General features: G+C 33.6%; 2 protein-coding genes across 2 annotated transcripts; one reads left to right on the top strand and one right to left on the bottom strand.

Moving 5' to 3' along the window:
- Positions 1-1,257: 1,257 nt before the first annotated feature.
- Positions 1,258-5,733, bottom strand: LOC110629515 (MLO-like protein 9). The gene is made up of 14 exons (XM_021776521.2): positions 5,058-5,733; positions 4,898-4,955; positions 4,597-4,787; positions 4,276-4,392; positions 4,014-4,074; positions 3,494-3,582; positions 3,303-3,377; positions 3,145-3,230; positions 2,954-3,003; positions 2,710-2,750; positions 2,428-2,601; positions 2,261-2,296; positions 1,962-2,090; positions 1,258-1,865 (listed from the first exon to the last, which is right to left on the bottom strand). Exons 1-14 carry the CDS (start codon positions 5,172-5,174, stop codon positions 1,356-1,358), a joined length of 1,734 nt encoding a protein of 577 aa, XP_021632213.1. The 5' UTR covers positions 5,175-5,733; the 3' UTR covers positions 1,258-1,355.
- A 2,797-nt stretch (positions 5,734-8,530) lies between these two features.
- LOC110629886 lies at positions 8,531-13,379 on the top strand. Its single transcript, XM_021777080.2, has 2 exons — positions 8,531-9,401; positions 13,039-13,379. Coding segments are annotated over exons 1-2 (711 nt in total). The 5' UTR covers positions 8,531-8,691; the 3' UTR covers positions 13,040-13,379.
- Positions 13,380-14,472: the final 1,093 nt, after the last annotated feature.

The raw sequence follows: 14,472 nt of genomic DNA, 5'->3' as shown, positions 1-14,472 counted from the left end.
CCTTTAATAATAAAAATAAATAACAAGTCACATACACTTAAAGGAAATAAAATTGAATTTTGTTTTTAAAAAATTAGAAATTAAAAGAGTTCAAATTTCTACATTTATTATCAAACTAAATCGGTGCGTTTGAAATTAAATTAAATTTAAATAATAAAATTATGTCGGATTAATGAAAAAAAATTAAGAGATAGAGATAGATGAACTGAAGGGAGAGAAATTATTTAAATATTGATTGATTTGTTTTGTTATATAGCAAATGGACAACACAAAATTAATTATTCAAAATGTATTAGTCAACCAACTTATGATTCAACTACTTCATTTTTCTTCTTATACTATATTTCCTACTATACTCTAATAGAAAAAAAAATTTAAAATTATACGGTTCTAAAAATTATTAAGTAAATAATTATAATTTAATATATATAATAATTTTAAATTAAATTAATTCCAAATGAGTATAAAAAATTAAAAATACATTTAAATTAAGACAAAGTTGAGAGGAAATAAAAGGTTGATATGCTTCCTGGTGGGAAAGGGCAGCCTGGCATAAACATAGCATGTGAGAATATGGGATAACTCTAACTACTACATCAGGCTTCTGTACCACATTCTGCCAATGTTGCACAAAATGCTGTGTTACATTTTGTTATCCATATTATTGAATTTAAATCTTTTTTAATAATTTTTTTTCTTTTATCATTCTAAGATGCCAAAATTAATATAAGAAAACACAAACATATGACTGATAGTTTCAATTTATTGTCAAGGAAATTGTTTCAAGAATTATGATATTTTGATTCAAATACTAATGACAATCGATTAAAAAAAAACACAGGTGGATTTGGAAGCCAGCATGTAGAAATGCATATAATTGCATACCTCAAACAGCCAAATATTATTATTTCCTACCAACTCTAATTATCTTGAAGATAATTACTAACCAACAGAAGGTGATATCTTTATTCTGTTGACATTTCATTTTCCTTTGCAAATTGCAATTTTTATATATAGCAGAATGGAATAGCCAGTGTTAATTTCAAGATCTCACACCTAACCCCCTTCATATATATATATATTTATATAAAATGGAAATTTAAAAGAATACTTATATTTTCTACTTATCAGATAGAAAATTGGAAAAAAGAAAACTGAGCAAAATTTCAAATTTCCAGCTCTAAGGTCCAACTCTACTGTTTTACTCTATATGCTTATATAAGATGTAAAACCAGGCTGAACAAATTTCTAAGAAAATTTTAGACCAAAATAATAATTTTATTTATGGATATACATTAAAATTGTAAAACCATGATAGTCCCAATCTATATCTCATCGTGATCAATATTCAACATTTAACTATTATAGACACATCGATTGTATGGAATAATTTTTCGTTCATCTGGGTTGGAATATTTACTCATAACAGACCAATCTGAAAGTTGAAGATCTCCATCTAAAGCTTTGGAGTCATCTTCATCATTTTGTTCTTCCATTTTTGAACTATTTTTTCCACTAACCCTTTTCTTCCAACTGCTTGCAAAGGAAATCTCACCGTCGCTGGAGGTACCAGCTTCCTCTGCAGTGATTTCTCTTGTGGAAGAAGTGCTTGGAGAGGTAGCTTCAATGGCAGTTTTATGAGTATGGTTATCATCTTCTCTTGTCTCAGTATGATTAGGGCTCATGAGTGCTAATTGATGAGAATTTGAAGTGCTAGTGCCATAAGAACACTGTAATTTTAATGGCTGCCTTGTGGTCGTAGTGGATATTTTATTGGGAAGTGGGTGCCTTGCTTTCCAGAGCCAATTCTTGAGCCCTTTAGTTACACGTTCAGTGAATACAGCTCTGTTCATCCCAGAACCCATCTGTGATCAAGATCAAGATCAAGTCCCAATTTCACTCGCACAATAATACGTGTGTTAATGAGTAGCATTCTATTGCATTATGTTCAGTGCTTGTACCTGAGTGACGAGTGCGTAGATTGGTAGAGTCACATAGCCGCAGAGGAACTGCACGCCCATGCCTGTTGTGATCCTAATAGCTATATCTTCTGTTTCTTTATTGAAACAAGATCTAAGGCCGTACTCATACTGTTTTCTCATTCACCAGAGGTTAGTTTATAAGGATGTGACTGAAAATCTCTTGAAGCTTGTGGGTTTTTCACCAAATGATGGATTTTAAACAAATCCATGGATTCATCAAAACCCAACAATCCTCTAAGCAAAAGTGGCTTTATGTATTGAGAATTTGAGATACCTACCCATGCCCAGGTGAAAAATGCAAGCTGAAAGGAATTCTGCAATCACATTCAGTAGCTTGGAATGATCAATATTTAATGCAGATTAGAGAATAGGTGAACTCCCACATAAAGCAAGCTGGTTTTAACTTTTAAGATTAATTGGTCCAGTTTTAGAGGGCATTTTCTACCTGGATTAGGATAAATTGCAGCAGATAGAGCAGCAATTTGGGTCTATTAAACCAGAAATATTCATTGCTGGGCTTCACCAGAAAAGTTCCTCGAATCACTGACATATTCTTGCAACTCTCCACGCACATTTGAGTTATTATAGCTTCCATCTTTGTCCCCACTGCTAGAACAAGCTGTAACAAAGAAAAGAAAGTTACAAAGAGCAAACAAAAGTTTAACCCCCAGTTTCCAGAGGTGCCTTTGCAAAGGATAATAATATTGGGATGTATAAGTCACTATACCAGAAGAGGAATAAATGGCAGCCAGTAGTAGTTGTAAAACTCTGCAGATCAATCAGATACAAATGTCACAGGTAATCAGAAAATTATAGAATACGCTCTTAATACATAAAAATAATGCATTGCATACAATAATGGAGTCCTCCTAAAGATGGATAATGAATCTTATAAAAATGTGAGAGAAAGTAGTCCATAACGCTGGGAATACTGAATATTTTAACATTGAACGAAAATATAAATATTTTACCTTTTGCACAGAAAACAATGAAAAACAGGGACAAAATCCAGATCCATAGCCTGCAAGAAAGAGTGCCAACCTTCTATTTTGGAGTGATCTGTTTCTTTTCCACAGGTTTTTATATATTATGTTATATTATAATTGAGCCCTGCTTATTCCAAGATTAATTGAGCGTTCCAGTAAAGAAGCAAATGTTTTACCTGATTCCAACTATCTGCTGAAAATCATCATCAAAAGCTCTGACAAGGAATTTCTGGAAGTTGAATGTGCCTTCAGCAACATTGGCCTGCCAAAACAAGACCATAGTTGACTATGTTTTCGACTTGCAAAAAATGGGTGATATGATCTCATTGCTTACCAGGATGAAGCCATTGCGAAGTGTGAAGTAATCAGCTTTGGAGGCTGAGCCACTAAATTGACGAATGAAACATGCCTATACGATTGAAATAACTATTCAGATTTTCTTTTCCCGGACAAAATAGAATTTTTAGAAGAGCAAGGAAGTAAAACCAGTTGTGGAGTTAAATGGATACATCTTTATTCACTCACTGGCCAAAACAATAGAGGATTATCACTCCATATTTTTAAATGTCTTCTCCCAAAAGATGTTTGGTGGGTGAGCCTGAACCTTCTTGGATCTGTACATATGAAGTTCATTTTAGTAATGGGGACGGAGGATGCCTCTAAAACCTGACACCCCATGTCGACTTTTTAAAACTATATGAAGTTTTCTAAAACAGGGCAAAATACAGAGGTGATCCTGTGCACATATAATTATAGAACTGCATAGTCAGTTAGGGTAATTGTGTTGGTCTTGCCCTAGCTTTAAAGGTGCAGAGTAAGAACTTCTCAATTTGAGTCTCTCCATCGATCTATTTTGAGGGGAAAAAAAAAAGGACATGGCTGTCTTCTACCTTATACTTCACATTATTACTTGATCCATATGGTTGTCCATTCAATTGAGAAAAAAAAAAAAAGAAAGAAAAAGAAAGACTGTATAAACAATGCAATTGGAGAAGACGCAAAATATAGAGTTAGAATATTGGTACTAGGATTGGAGTTAACCTACCATTAGCAATCTGATACTCAAAGGATTGAGTCTCTTCCTCCCATGCTTTCCATCTTCTCATCTGCTCGCAATTGAAATTTTTTGAATTAGCCAACATTTAAATGCAGTAGCTGCTCAAAAAATTGTCAGAATATGCATAATCTAAACTATAATGCCTCAACATCTTCTCTTGAAACTAGTCTGCAATTGTTGGATTGTTACCCAATACAATTTAACTCATTACTCATAATATAGGAAAAGTGAAATAAAGCCAGATTAGTACCTTTGCCATCCCAAGAAACATAGTTAATATGCAGTAGATAACATGAAACACAGCTAACACAGAAATGAACACCTTTAGCTGCAACACTCCTTCCCTTGATATCAGCGACACCATTCCCTATACCCATTTTAAGCCAAAATATAGGAGATTCGCATAAAGATATCAACATCATCACCCACAAGTCATGATTGTATATTATCATTATTATTTTCTGTTGGTATGCATCAGAAATTTTAAAAGGGACTGAACCTCTAATTTCCTGCAATATTGGCTGAATAGCATTTTTTTAAAATTTAGTTCCTGATAAAGGTTGTTGCTCACCTTTGCCTGACAAAAGGATTCACCTGAGGTGTCGCCGGAAATGTTTGCAATTTGTGTTACAGATAAAGCAGCAGGTCCTGGATCTTTGCATGGAAGAAAAGAGTTTGCCACTGATTCTCTTACACAGATTTTTGATATGGGTACTTCAGATATTGTGAGAAGTAATGATATGAAACCCATTGTCATCATCTCTAAATTAATTAAAAAACAATTAGGAAATCAAATGACTAATATGATCTAAATCAACTTAATAAACAAGTGAAGAACTTGATGCAAAGGCTATTGCCAGACTTGTGCTCACCTGTTTCAGTCTTCTCGAGGGCGCTAACAAGGGATTTTCTTCTCCTTTTCCTGAGAAACTGAAACATCATATGTATACAAATGAACTTAACACACATTAAAACAAAAAAAAAAAAAAGAAAAAAAAAAAAGAAGAAGAAAGGATGCACTTGTATACATACTTCTGCGAGGCAGTGAAGAGCAACTTCAAGGAAAAAAGAAATGAGAATAAAGCACAAACAAACAATTGAAATAGCCCATGTTGGAGTATGCTCAAGGGACGCATTCCCCTGCTCCATGTATATATTATTTTTGCTTCAGCTACTACAATGCAATTAATTTTCTCTTGTTTATGAGACTCATATAGCCAATGATGTTATTTTGGGGATTACTGGCTGTAACTAAAACGGACAATTTGTCAAACACATAGCTATCAAAAGTTATTGAGTTGGACATTAGATAATTCCAACTCGAGAGCTCACATCCTTATCCACTTCAATATCACCGAGTTAAAAATTATGCTGCAAATCCTTGAGATTTCACTACCAAAAACACAGCTAAATTGGCTAGAAGATTTTGTCAAGTTCACGACACTGTCAGGGCTGGCTTAAATTTCAATGCCCCAAAGCTTCATGTGCATGAAATTTATTGATTTTGAAATTTTAAGCCGTAATGTAAAGAGAGTTACAATAACAAAGCAGAACAAGGACAACTGGGCACAGTTTTGTCAAAATTTGCAATCAAAACGTTGAAAAATTCTCCATTTTATTTGAACCAAACGTCTAAATTACTCTGAAAAAATGAAAATCCCCCTAAATACTTTGGATATGGATACGATACTTTATTAGGGCATGATCTCGTCAAGTGATAAGTTGCTGTGGAATAGAGACATTACAAATTTAATTCGCTGAAAGTTGATATTTATATTTTTTTTAAATTATAAACTAAAGTAAATTATATTTTATATATTTTTTGTTATAATATACAAAAATATTAATATTGTTTATAATTTTAAATTGGAGGTGAATAAAAATATATTGAATTAGAACTAAATTATTTAGAATTAAAATCGTTTTGAACCATAAAATCAATTGAAGTGACAATTTCGACTTAGCTTATGTAAGTAGTTCATAATTATTTTAGACTGAAAATATTATGAGATTAGGGATGGCAACAGATCGGGTATTTTCGGGTACCCGATCCGACCGAACCCTAATAGAACGGATTTGGGTAGTTATAATCGGGTTTGAGATGAGTTCGGATTTTAAAAATAATACCCGTTGCGGGTTCGGATCAGATTCGGATTTTATGTACAGGGTACCCACTACCCGAACCCGTTTATATAAATAATTAATTTAATATAAAAAATATATTTTACAATAATATTTATAAATTTTTTTTATATATTTATATTTAAAAATTTAAATTTAAATATTCTTTAAAAATATTAAATTTTTTAAATAAAAATTATTAATGAAAAATATTTTTTATATAAATTATTAATTAAAATATATAAAATTAAACGGATTTAAATTTTATTCGAATAATAATAATCGGATTTGGAACGGATTCGGATAGTTTAAATTAATTTTTAATCAGATTTAAAACGAATTCAAATATTACTAATATAAATTAAATTCGAATTCGGATAATTTAATTTTCGCGGGTACGCTACCCGTTTACATCCCTATATGGGATAGATTGTTGATGTTGCGTCTTTAAAGGCATGCGGTTTGCATGTTTGATGGTTTCGATGACACAACCGATGCGATGATTGCTTGTTTTCTGCGGGCTCCATTTTGTTGAGTTGGCGATCTGGCTTTACTTGCTTACTGTTATTACATGAGGCTACTGCCGGATTTGGATGGTTTGAGGCGGTGTGGACTGTTCATTTTCTCTAGGGTGGTGTCGTCGGTTTCGATGTTCATGGGACGGTGGAAGTTGGTGCGGTGCGAGTTCATTTTAGGCTCGGGCGATTTCAAATGGTCTCTTGATTGGGTGTGTTGCTTTGGGACTAGACTTGGATTACCTAGGTTTGGGCTCCTATTGGTCTTTGAATTATGGGCTTGATACTTAGTTATTGGATTCGATGTGGCTTTTTTTAGGGCTCTTAATGTAATGTTTACAAAAACACACACATCTATATATATATATTCTTTTGTCGGAAAGAAAAGAGTTCAATTGTTCATTTGGAAAGGGCTCTAAGCCCATTATGGAACACCATACAGGCCTAGACCCTAAATTAGAAAAAATAATCCCCACCGCTGATAACTTAGGGCACTTGGCATAGAAAGTCTTTTAAATTAAAAATTCTCATCAATTTAAGAACTAATATACTATCATATACCGTTAAAATTAAAATAAAATATTAACTGAAAATATATAAGAGAATATCAAAGTATTTAAAAATATTATTTTTATTAAGGGAAATTTACAATTTAGTCCATGAATATTATCATTATTAACAAGTCAGTCTCTGTATTTTTAAAAACCTATTAAAACATCCTTATATTTTCTTTCCGTCAACGAAATAGTCATTCCGTCCTTTTTTCCGTTAAAATTAGATAAAGGAGGAGAGCGAAAATTTTTAAAATCCAATTTTACCCTCAAATAAAATCTCTTATTTACTCTTTGAATATTGACATTATTAATAAGTCAATCCCTACATTTTTAGAAATCTATTAAAACGTTCTTATCTTTTTTCACATCTATTAAAATGTCCTTATTGTTTCTTTCCGTCAACAAAATAGTCCCTCCTCCTCCTCCTCCTCCTCCTCCTCCAAAAAGAAGAAGAAGAAGATGATGATGATGAAGAAGGAGAATGAGAAGATGATGATGAAGGAGAAGAAGAAGAAGAAGAAGAAGGAGAAGAGGAAGAAGAAGAAGAAGGAGAAGAGGAAGAAGAAGAAGAAGAAGAAGAAGAAGAAGGAGGAGGAGGAGGAGGAGAAGGAGAAGAAGAAGAAGAAAAATAAAAAAAAAAGAAGAAGAAGAAGAAGAAGAAGAAGAAGGAGGAGAAAAAAAAGAAGAAGAAAAAGGAGGAGAAGGAGAAGAAGAAGAAGAAGAAGGAGGAGGAGGAGAAGGAGAAGAAGAAGAAGAAAAAGAAGAAAAAAAAAGAAGAAGAAGAAGCAGAAGAAGAAGAAGCAGAAGAAGAAGAAGCAGAAGTAGAAGAAAAAGAAGAAAAAAAAAGCAGAAGCAGAAGAAGCAAGAATAATTGATGAAGAAGAAAAGGAAAGAGGAGGACGAGGAGGAGAAGAAAGGAGGGTAATTTGGTCTTTTACTATATTTTTAACGGTAAAAATAGACAGAAGATTATTTCGTTGACGGAGAGAAAATATAAGGACGTTTTAATAGGTTTTTAAAAATATAGAGATTGACTTGTTAATAACGACAATATTTAGAGATTAAATTGTAAATCTCTCTGTTAGTAATAATAAAAAGAGAAAGGTAAAGTAAAATAAATCACCGATAATTAAAGGAGCTAAGGTATTTCCACAGAGAGAGAGAGAAGTGCTTTTCATTGCTCGGAGGAAAAGAGAAATTACAACACGAAGCTTGTGGAAGGGAGGCCAGTAAACATCCACTCACGATTCGCCACGTACGAATCTGGACCCACCTGTGATCCTCCACCAATCTTAATCTCTCCATTCCTTTTCCTTCTCTCGTCCACCCAGCCCACGGTATTACAAAACGCCACAATAATTCTCGCTTTCACCTTCCACGAATCAAGATCCAATCTCTCTCTCTCAAAAGAAAGAAATAACCAGCTGTGGTAGAGTTTGTGGTGTTTGCAGGCGGTGGTGGTGGCGGTGGTTGTGGATGGCAAGGGCCAACAAGTATTCCTCCGTTAACTTTAACCATGTCTATGATAAAAACTTAACCAACAACGGTACCCCTAATACCGCTAACAATACAACAAAACAGCCGTCTTCTTCTTCTTCATCTGCTCTGTATTCTGCAATATCTTCTCCCAATACTTACAAAAACCATCTTTCGTCTTCCCGCTCCCATGGCCGTATGCTGGTTCTGACCCGTCCCTCTCCCAAACCCGTTTCTTCCGTTGCTACCCAGCCCACTGTTTCACCTTCTCCGCAAATCCCATCGACCCAACAACCTCAAGTGCCTAATTCGGATCAAGCGCGGTCTGAACCGGAAACCGACCAGATTTCTCTCCGTCCCTTGGGTCGAACGGGGGCTGCTCCGTGTGTTTCTTCTCCGGTGCTGGTACCGGAGAGGGAGAAGGAGGTAGCGCCCTTGGTGGGATCCCCAAAGCCAGACAAGTTCGTGCCGCCGCATCTCAGACCAGGTTTTGTTGGGAGGGAGGAGAGGCCTGGTCCAGAGGTTTTTAGGGGGAAGGAGGCGATTCAGAGGCCACATCCACCGCAGCAACAAGATTATTTTGTGTCTGCGGGTGAGTATGGACGGCCTAAATCTGGCGGTTATGAGAGGATGAAGAGAGGCGGCGAGTCAGATCTGGGTTTGATGAATCGTCCCAGATCCAGTGGGAACCGCCCCAATTCAAGTGGATGGTATGGTTCTCGCCAATCTAATCCAAATCGTTTTTGCTTGAGTTGATCATTTTGTTTATATATTGTGCCTTATTTACTTGAAGCTTAGAGTGTAGGCCTCGTCATATTATTTATGCTATTCTATTATTCTATTATTCTATCATTTATTCTTCATTTGTAATGATTCATCTTTCCTAGGGTTGTTGTTTGATGAGCATTATCTATTTGCAGTATTTGTAATCAGATTTCAATTTGTTGGTGTCAATTGTCACAAATATTTACGTTAAATCTTAGAAAAGGAAAAGAAGAAGGTATACATGTGGTTTTTGTGCAAGCAATTGCTTATAAGATGAAAATTTCCAAGAGTTTCAGTGAGAAATGTTTCAATTTGTTTAGAGGGGTTGGCTGTTGCAGATTTGCAGTTGAAATTTTTAGGAAGGTGTTGAGTTTGTTGACCTCTTGAGCAATATTCTAGTGACCATACTATATTATTATCAGGGGTTTTGACCTTTCGGTATTTTAAAAACTCTAATACCAGAATGTTTTGCCTTGCAACATATTTACCAAAAGGTGATAGGTTGAAAAAGTAAAAAAAGCAGTCGCTATTCTATTCAGGACTGGCTAATAAATATAAATAAAATAGCTAATCAGGGAAATAATCACAAGCATTTGCTTGTATGTTAGTGACAACAAGATGGTCTGTGGTCGTGAGTCATGGCACGTCCAACAAAGAGACGTGAATATAGCTCAAGTTTAGTGCTTTAGTAATTATCATAAAAAGTGACTAGAAAATTAGCTTGGCATGAAAGGGATTTTTGCATGTAACTCTGACATGGTCATGAACATAGTTATTAAAGGCTCAAGGAGCAGTAAGGTGCAAAGGAGCACTAAGGTGCAAAGTGGTTGTGGGGCTAAGGCAGAACGTGCAAGGTGCAGGCATGCATTTGAATGGAGTGAGGTACAAAAAATAAATTTAAGAAAGGAAAATGCAATTTTAGATAATCAAGAAACCAAGAAGCAGTTAGGATGAAAGATAGAAAGAGAATATTGAAAATAATGCATGGGAAGAGAGATTAAAAATGACTAGTTGTAACCAGTAATTCTAAGTTTGAAGAATTTCTTAATTATCAATATTGGAATCTAGTAGATTGGCAAATTTCAAGTCCAAGTTTTTTGTTTTGGTCAATTGAAGTACTTGCCAAGGGTGTAATAAAGATACGCCTTCCTAGACCTTACTTGCACCTTCATATTGCTATTCTAACTCACATTCACTTGTCTTTTCATGTGGTAATTGGGAAAAAAAAACTTAATTTTTATATATTGGATAATTTAATTTGGAAGTTTGTTGGTTATTTGATATTGTCTTGTTGGTTTAAAAATAACTAATAGCAATTGAAATAATTTATTTGTTTTGTAAGGTTGATTTGATTTTTTTTAATGATCTTTATAAAAAGTTTTTATCGTGCTAAATGTTACTAAGTTTATATTATTTTTTAATTTGAGTCTATGTAGATATGATGTGATAAATGTAATGGACATAATTGTGTTAAATTTTGTAGTGTTCTGAGCCAAAATTTATTGGGAATGAAATTGCAGGTAATGATAGATTTTGTAAGTTGTTTCCTGGATATTTTTTTAAAAAAAAGTTGAGTTATTGAGAAATTATGTTATTGTGGGATTGTAGGTACAGTAAAATAAAATAAAATATTTGTCATACTTGAATATTAATTTTTTATATAAAATATAAAAAAATTAACATGTATTTTTTCCACCAAACTAATAATAGTTAATGTAATTTATTGTAGGAAATTAGATTTTATTAAAAAATGTAAAGAAATTATTAATAATTATAATTAATGAATTACATAAAACTTTTATAATTAAAATAAGGAATATTTAAAAAAAAATTCTTTTTGTAATAATAATGATTTAAATTCATAATTACACAAATTAGCATATTAAACTGAAGTGCAATATTTCATAAAAACATTTTTTTTTGCACTACATATAAAAAATTGACAAAATTTGAAGGGCAAACCTACTGTGAAGGGAGAGTGGGGGTGAAAACCCAAACTTTTCAGTTCTACATATTTTTTGGGATCAAATTCAGCTTTGTGTAATAGGTGACTGGTGGGTTTCAAATAGCTTATGATAATTTAATTTACGACCATGTCAAAATCACATGCAAAGATTCCTTGCGTACAAGGCTAATTTTCCAGTCACTTATGACAGCAACGAAGGCACTAGACATGAGTTATATTCACGTCTATCTACTGGACGTGACCATGGCTCGCTACCATCTTGTTGGCACTGACATGTTAGCAAATGTCTTGATTATTTTTCATTATTGGCTCCTTTATTTTGTTTATTAGCCAGTTGTGAATTAGAATAGCAATTAGGCTGTTGCTTTTTTAACCCACCATCTTTTCTTAAATATGTATTGATGCAACACATTTGGCATTAAAGTTTCTTAAAGACCATCAAAGGGTCAAAACCCCTTATAATCGTCTGGTTCATATCGTTTGTCATACTTGATATTGAATTATTTGGTGATTCAGTATATTTTGCTGGAGAGACATCGGCTGAAGGGTAATATAAACCTGTAACTAGAGGAGGTACTCTTAGAGGCAAAAGCTGGCAATGAACTTGTTAAATTTAGGCCAGGCCTAACTCAACCCAAAAGATAGCTCAAGGGGGGAGGAGTGCCTATGGCCTATATAAGGGGCACGATACCCCTTTCCACAACCGATGTGGAATTCAACACACCCCCTCACGTCCAGAATTTTTACTGGTGCGTGACACATTTATGGGGCGCCCAACATCAGATGGGGAGGCTCTAATACCATGTTAAATTTGGGTCAGGCCTAACTCACCCCAAAAGCTAGCTCAAGGGGAGGAGTGCCTATAGCCCATATAAGGGGCACATTACCCCTTTCCACAACCGACGTGGGATTCAACAGAACTGATTTGAAAAGTAAGAATGTTAAGCTAGCAGTTCGGATTATGAAAATATAGATTAGAAATGAATGTATCTTAAGATGATGGAAGAGGCACCCACTGAGGGTAAGTTGAGGATTATTTGATTGATTTAAAGAAATGCTGATGGTTTTTCATGTCTGATCATTAGCTTCCTCATGTGATTGGGTGGTAGTAGTCGGAGAAGCAAAAATGACATAGGTTACCATAAGTGGAGCCAAATAAAGGGGCAGACTTGCATGATTGACTTCAATTAGTTTGGGGTTGAAATTAAGCTATGGGTTCATGCTATTGGGTTGTGAATATTGATTGTCAATGCAGTCACAGAATATCTTTGAGGAAATTGATTGGAGATCAAGGATGATTGCATTGTTAATTTTAGCAATTTAATGAAAGGTCTCAATTTATCGAATGCTGTGCAAGTTAAATCAAATACTCTCTGGTAAGGGGATGATAATGACACTAGTGTTTCTGAAATAATCTGCTTGCATTGAGAATTTTATGCTGGGCATTGAACCAATTCAAACAGGCATTTTATACCATTGCGTAATAAAGTAATTCTTATTGCATGCCATTGTATAAATAAGCTTAGTTCTATTGATTGATTCCCCTAGACCCCCTGACTATTTTTGTAAACTTTACCTGAAGTATCTAACTTTGAATCAATGTGCTTATCAAGCAGAGGTTCATATGAAGTAGTTTAACTCATGGAAGATAGGATCATACCTGGTGGTACCTTTTGAGTTTCTTAACCCTGTCGATAGAATTCACATTGAAATGATGTAAAGCTAAAGGATCTGGGACCTGCATCATTGGCTCAGGTATTCAATATTTGTAGCTGTTTAAAGAAGACATCAAGGTGCCTGCAGAATGTAGAATTTACTTGTGTGATTTTTTTTCCCTGTTTAATTAGTTTTTTTTAATATGAATTTTGAAGGTGAGCATATACCTCGTCTATATTTATTTTCCTCTAATGTACTCGAAAAACTTTTGTTTTGTAAGACGTTCTCATTTTGTTGTTCATCTATTTCTATTGCCATCTTCATATGCTACTGCTATGCTGTGGCTTGCTTTTGAACAGACTTTAGACTCGAAATATTGCAGTGCAGGAATTGTATAGGAATCGGAATTGGCATCTAATAGCTTCATCAGTTCTACTGCAGTGTACAGGGAAACGAGTTCATATGGTTTGAGTGTAAATTTGTAAAAGTTTTCAACTATTATAGAGTTTTGAAATAGAAAATAATGCTTTTATCTTCAAAAACATTTTTCCAAATGACATGTAATAAGAGTGAATTACTATTAAATCCCTGAGTTTGTAGGAAATTTTTTAGTTCATCCTATTATTAAATTTGCTCAATTGCAATGTCTTTAGTATGGATTATTGAATTCATTCTAGAAAGCCAATTGTCAATAATAAATGATTCTTACAAAAACACAACTTATGTTCATTCTGATAGAATTTCAGTTATTCCATCCCATTCTTTTACATAACTGCAATGATGTTTTAGAGTTGAAGACCTAATTTAGTTTAATTAGCAAGTTGAATGTGAACTTTTTTGCTTTTTAGTATATCATAAACCAAAGCACGATGTTAGGAATTTCAGTTAGAATTTAACTTTGAAAACTCCCATTCTTTTATATAACTGTAATGATGTTTCAGAGATCAAAACCTAAGCAAGTTTATTAGTTGGCTAAGTAATCTGAAAGGAAGTGGGAGTCTTAACTTATAAATAAAAATTGAAAAAAATGATAAAATAAACAGAATTTTAACTCTTTTAAATTGAGTATAGATCTTTAAATCCCAAGTAAACCTGCAATTTATTTTTAATTGTGAAATCAGCTTATACAGAAAGATACTATTATCTTCATTATTATGAAAGCAACACATGCTTTTACTTCAATTATTTTCTTTTTAAATGTAATATTTTATTAATTAAGAAATAATCCCATTTGAATTTGATTATTTAAATAATAAAAGTTATTGTATCAGTTGGATTTCATTTGAGGGATAGAACCATTGAACTTGGTGGATAAAGTTTTCTTAATTTAGATATGGACAAAACTCTGACAAGGTTTTCTTAAATGATAAGGTTTGATATGGGAGTGTAAGACA

Source organism: Manihot esculenta, chromosome 13 (genome assembly GCF_001659605.2).
Source record: "Manihot esculenta cultivar AM560-2 chromosome 13, M.esculenta_v8, whole genome shotgun sequence".
NCBI lineage: Eukaryota > Viridiplantae > Streptophyta > Magnoliopsida > Malpighiales > Euphorbiaceae > Manihot > Manihot esculenta.
The sequence above is the reverse complement of the archived record's forward strand: the minus strand, read 5'-3'. Positions and strand labels throughout refer to the sequence as shown.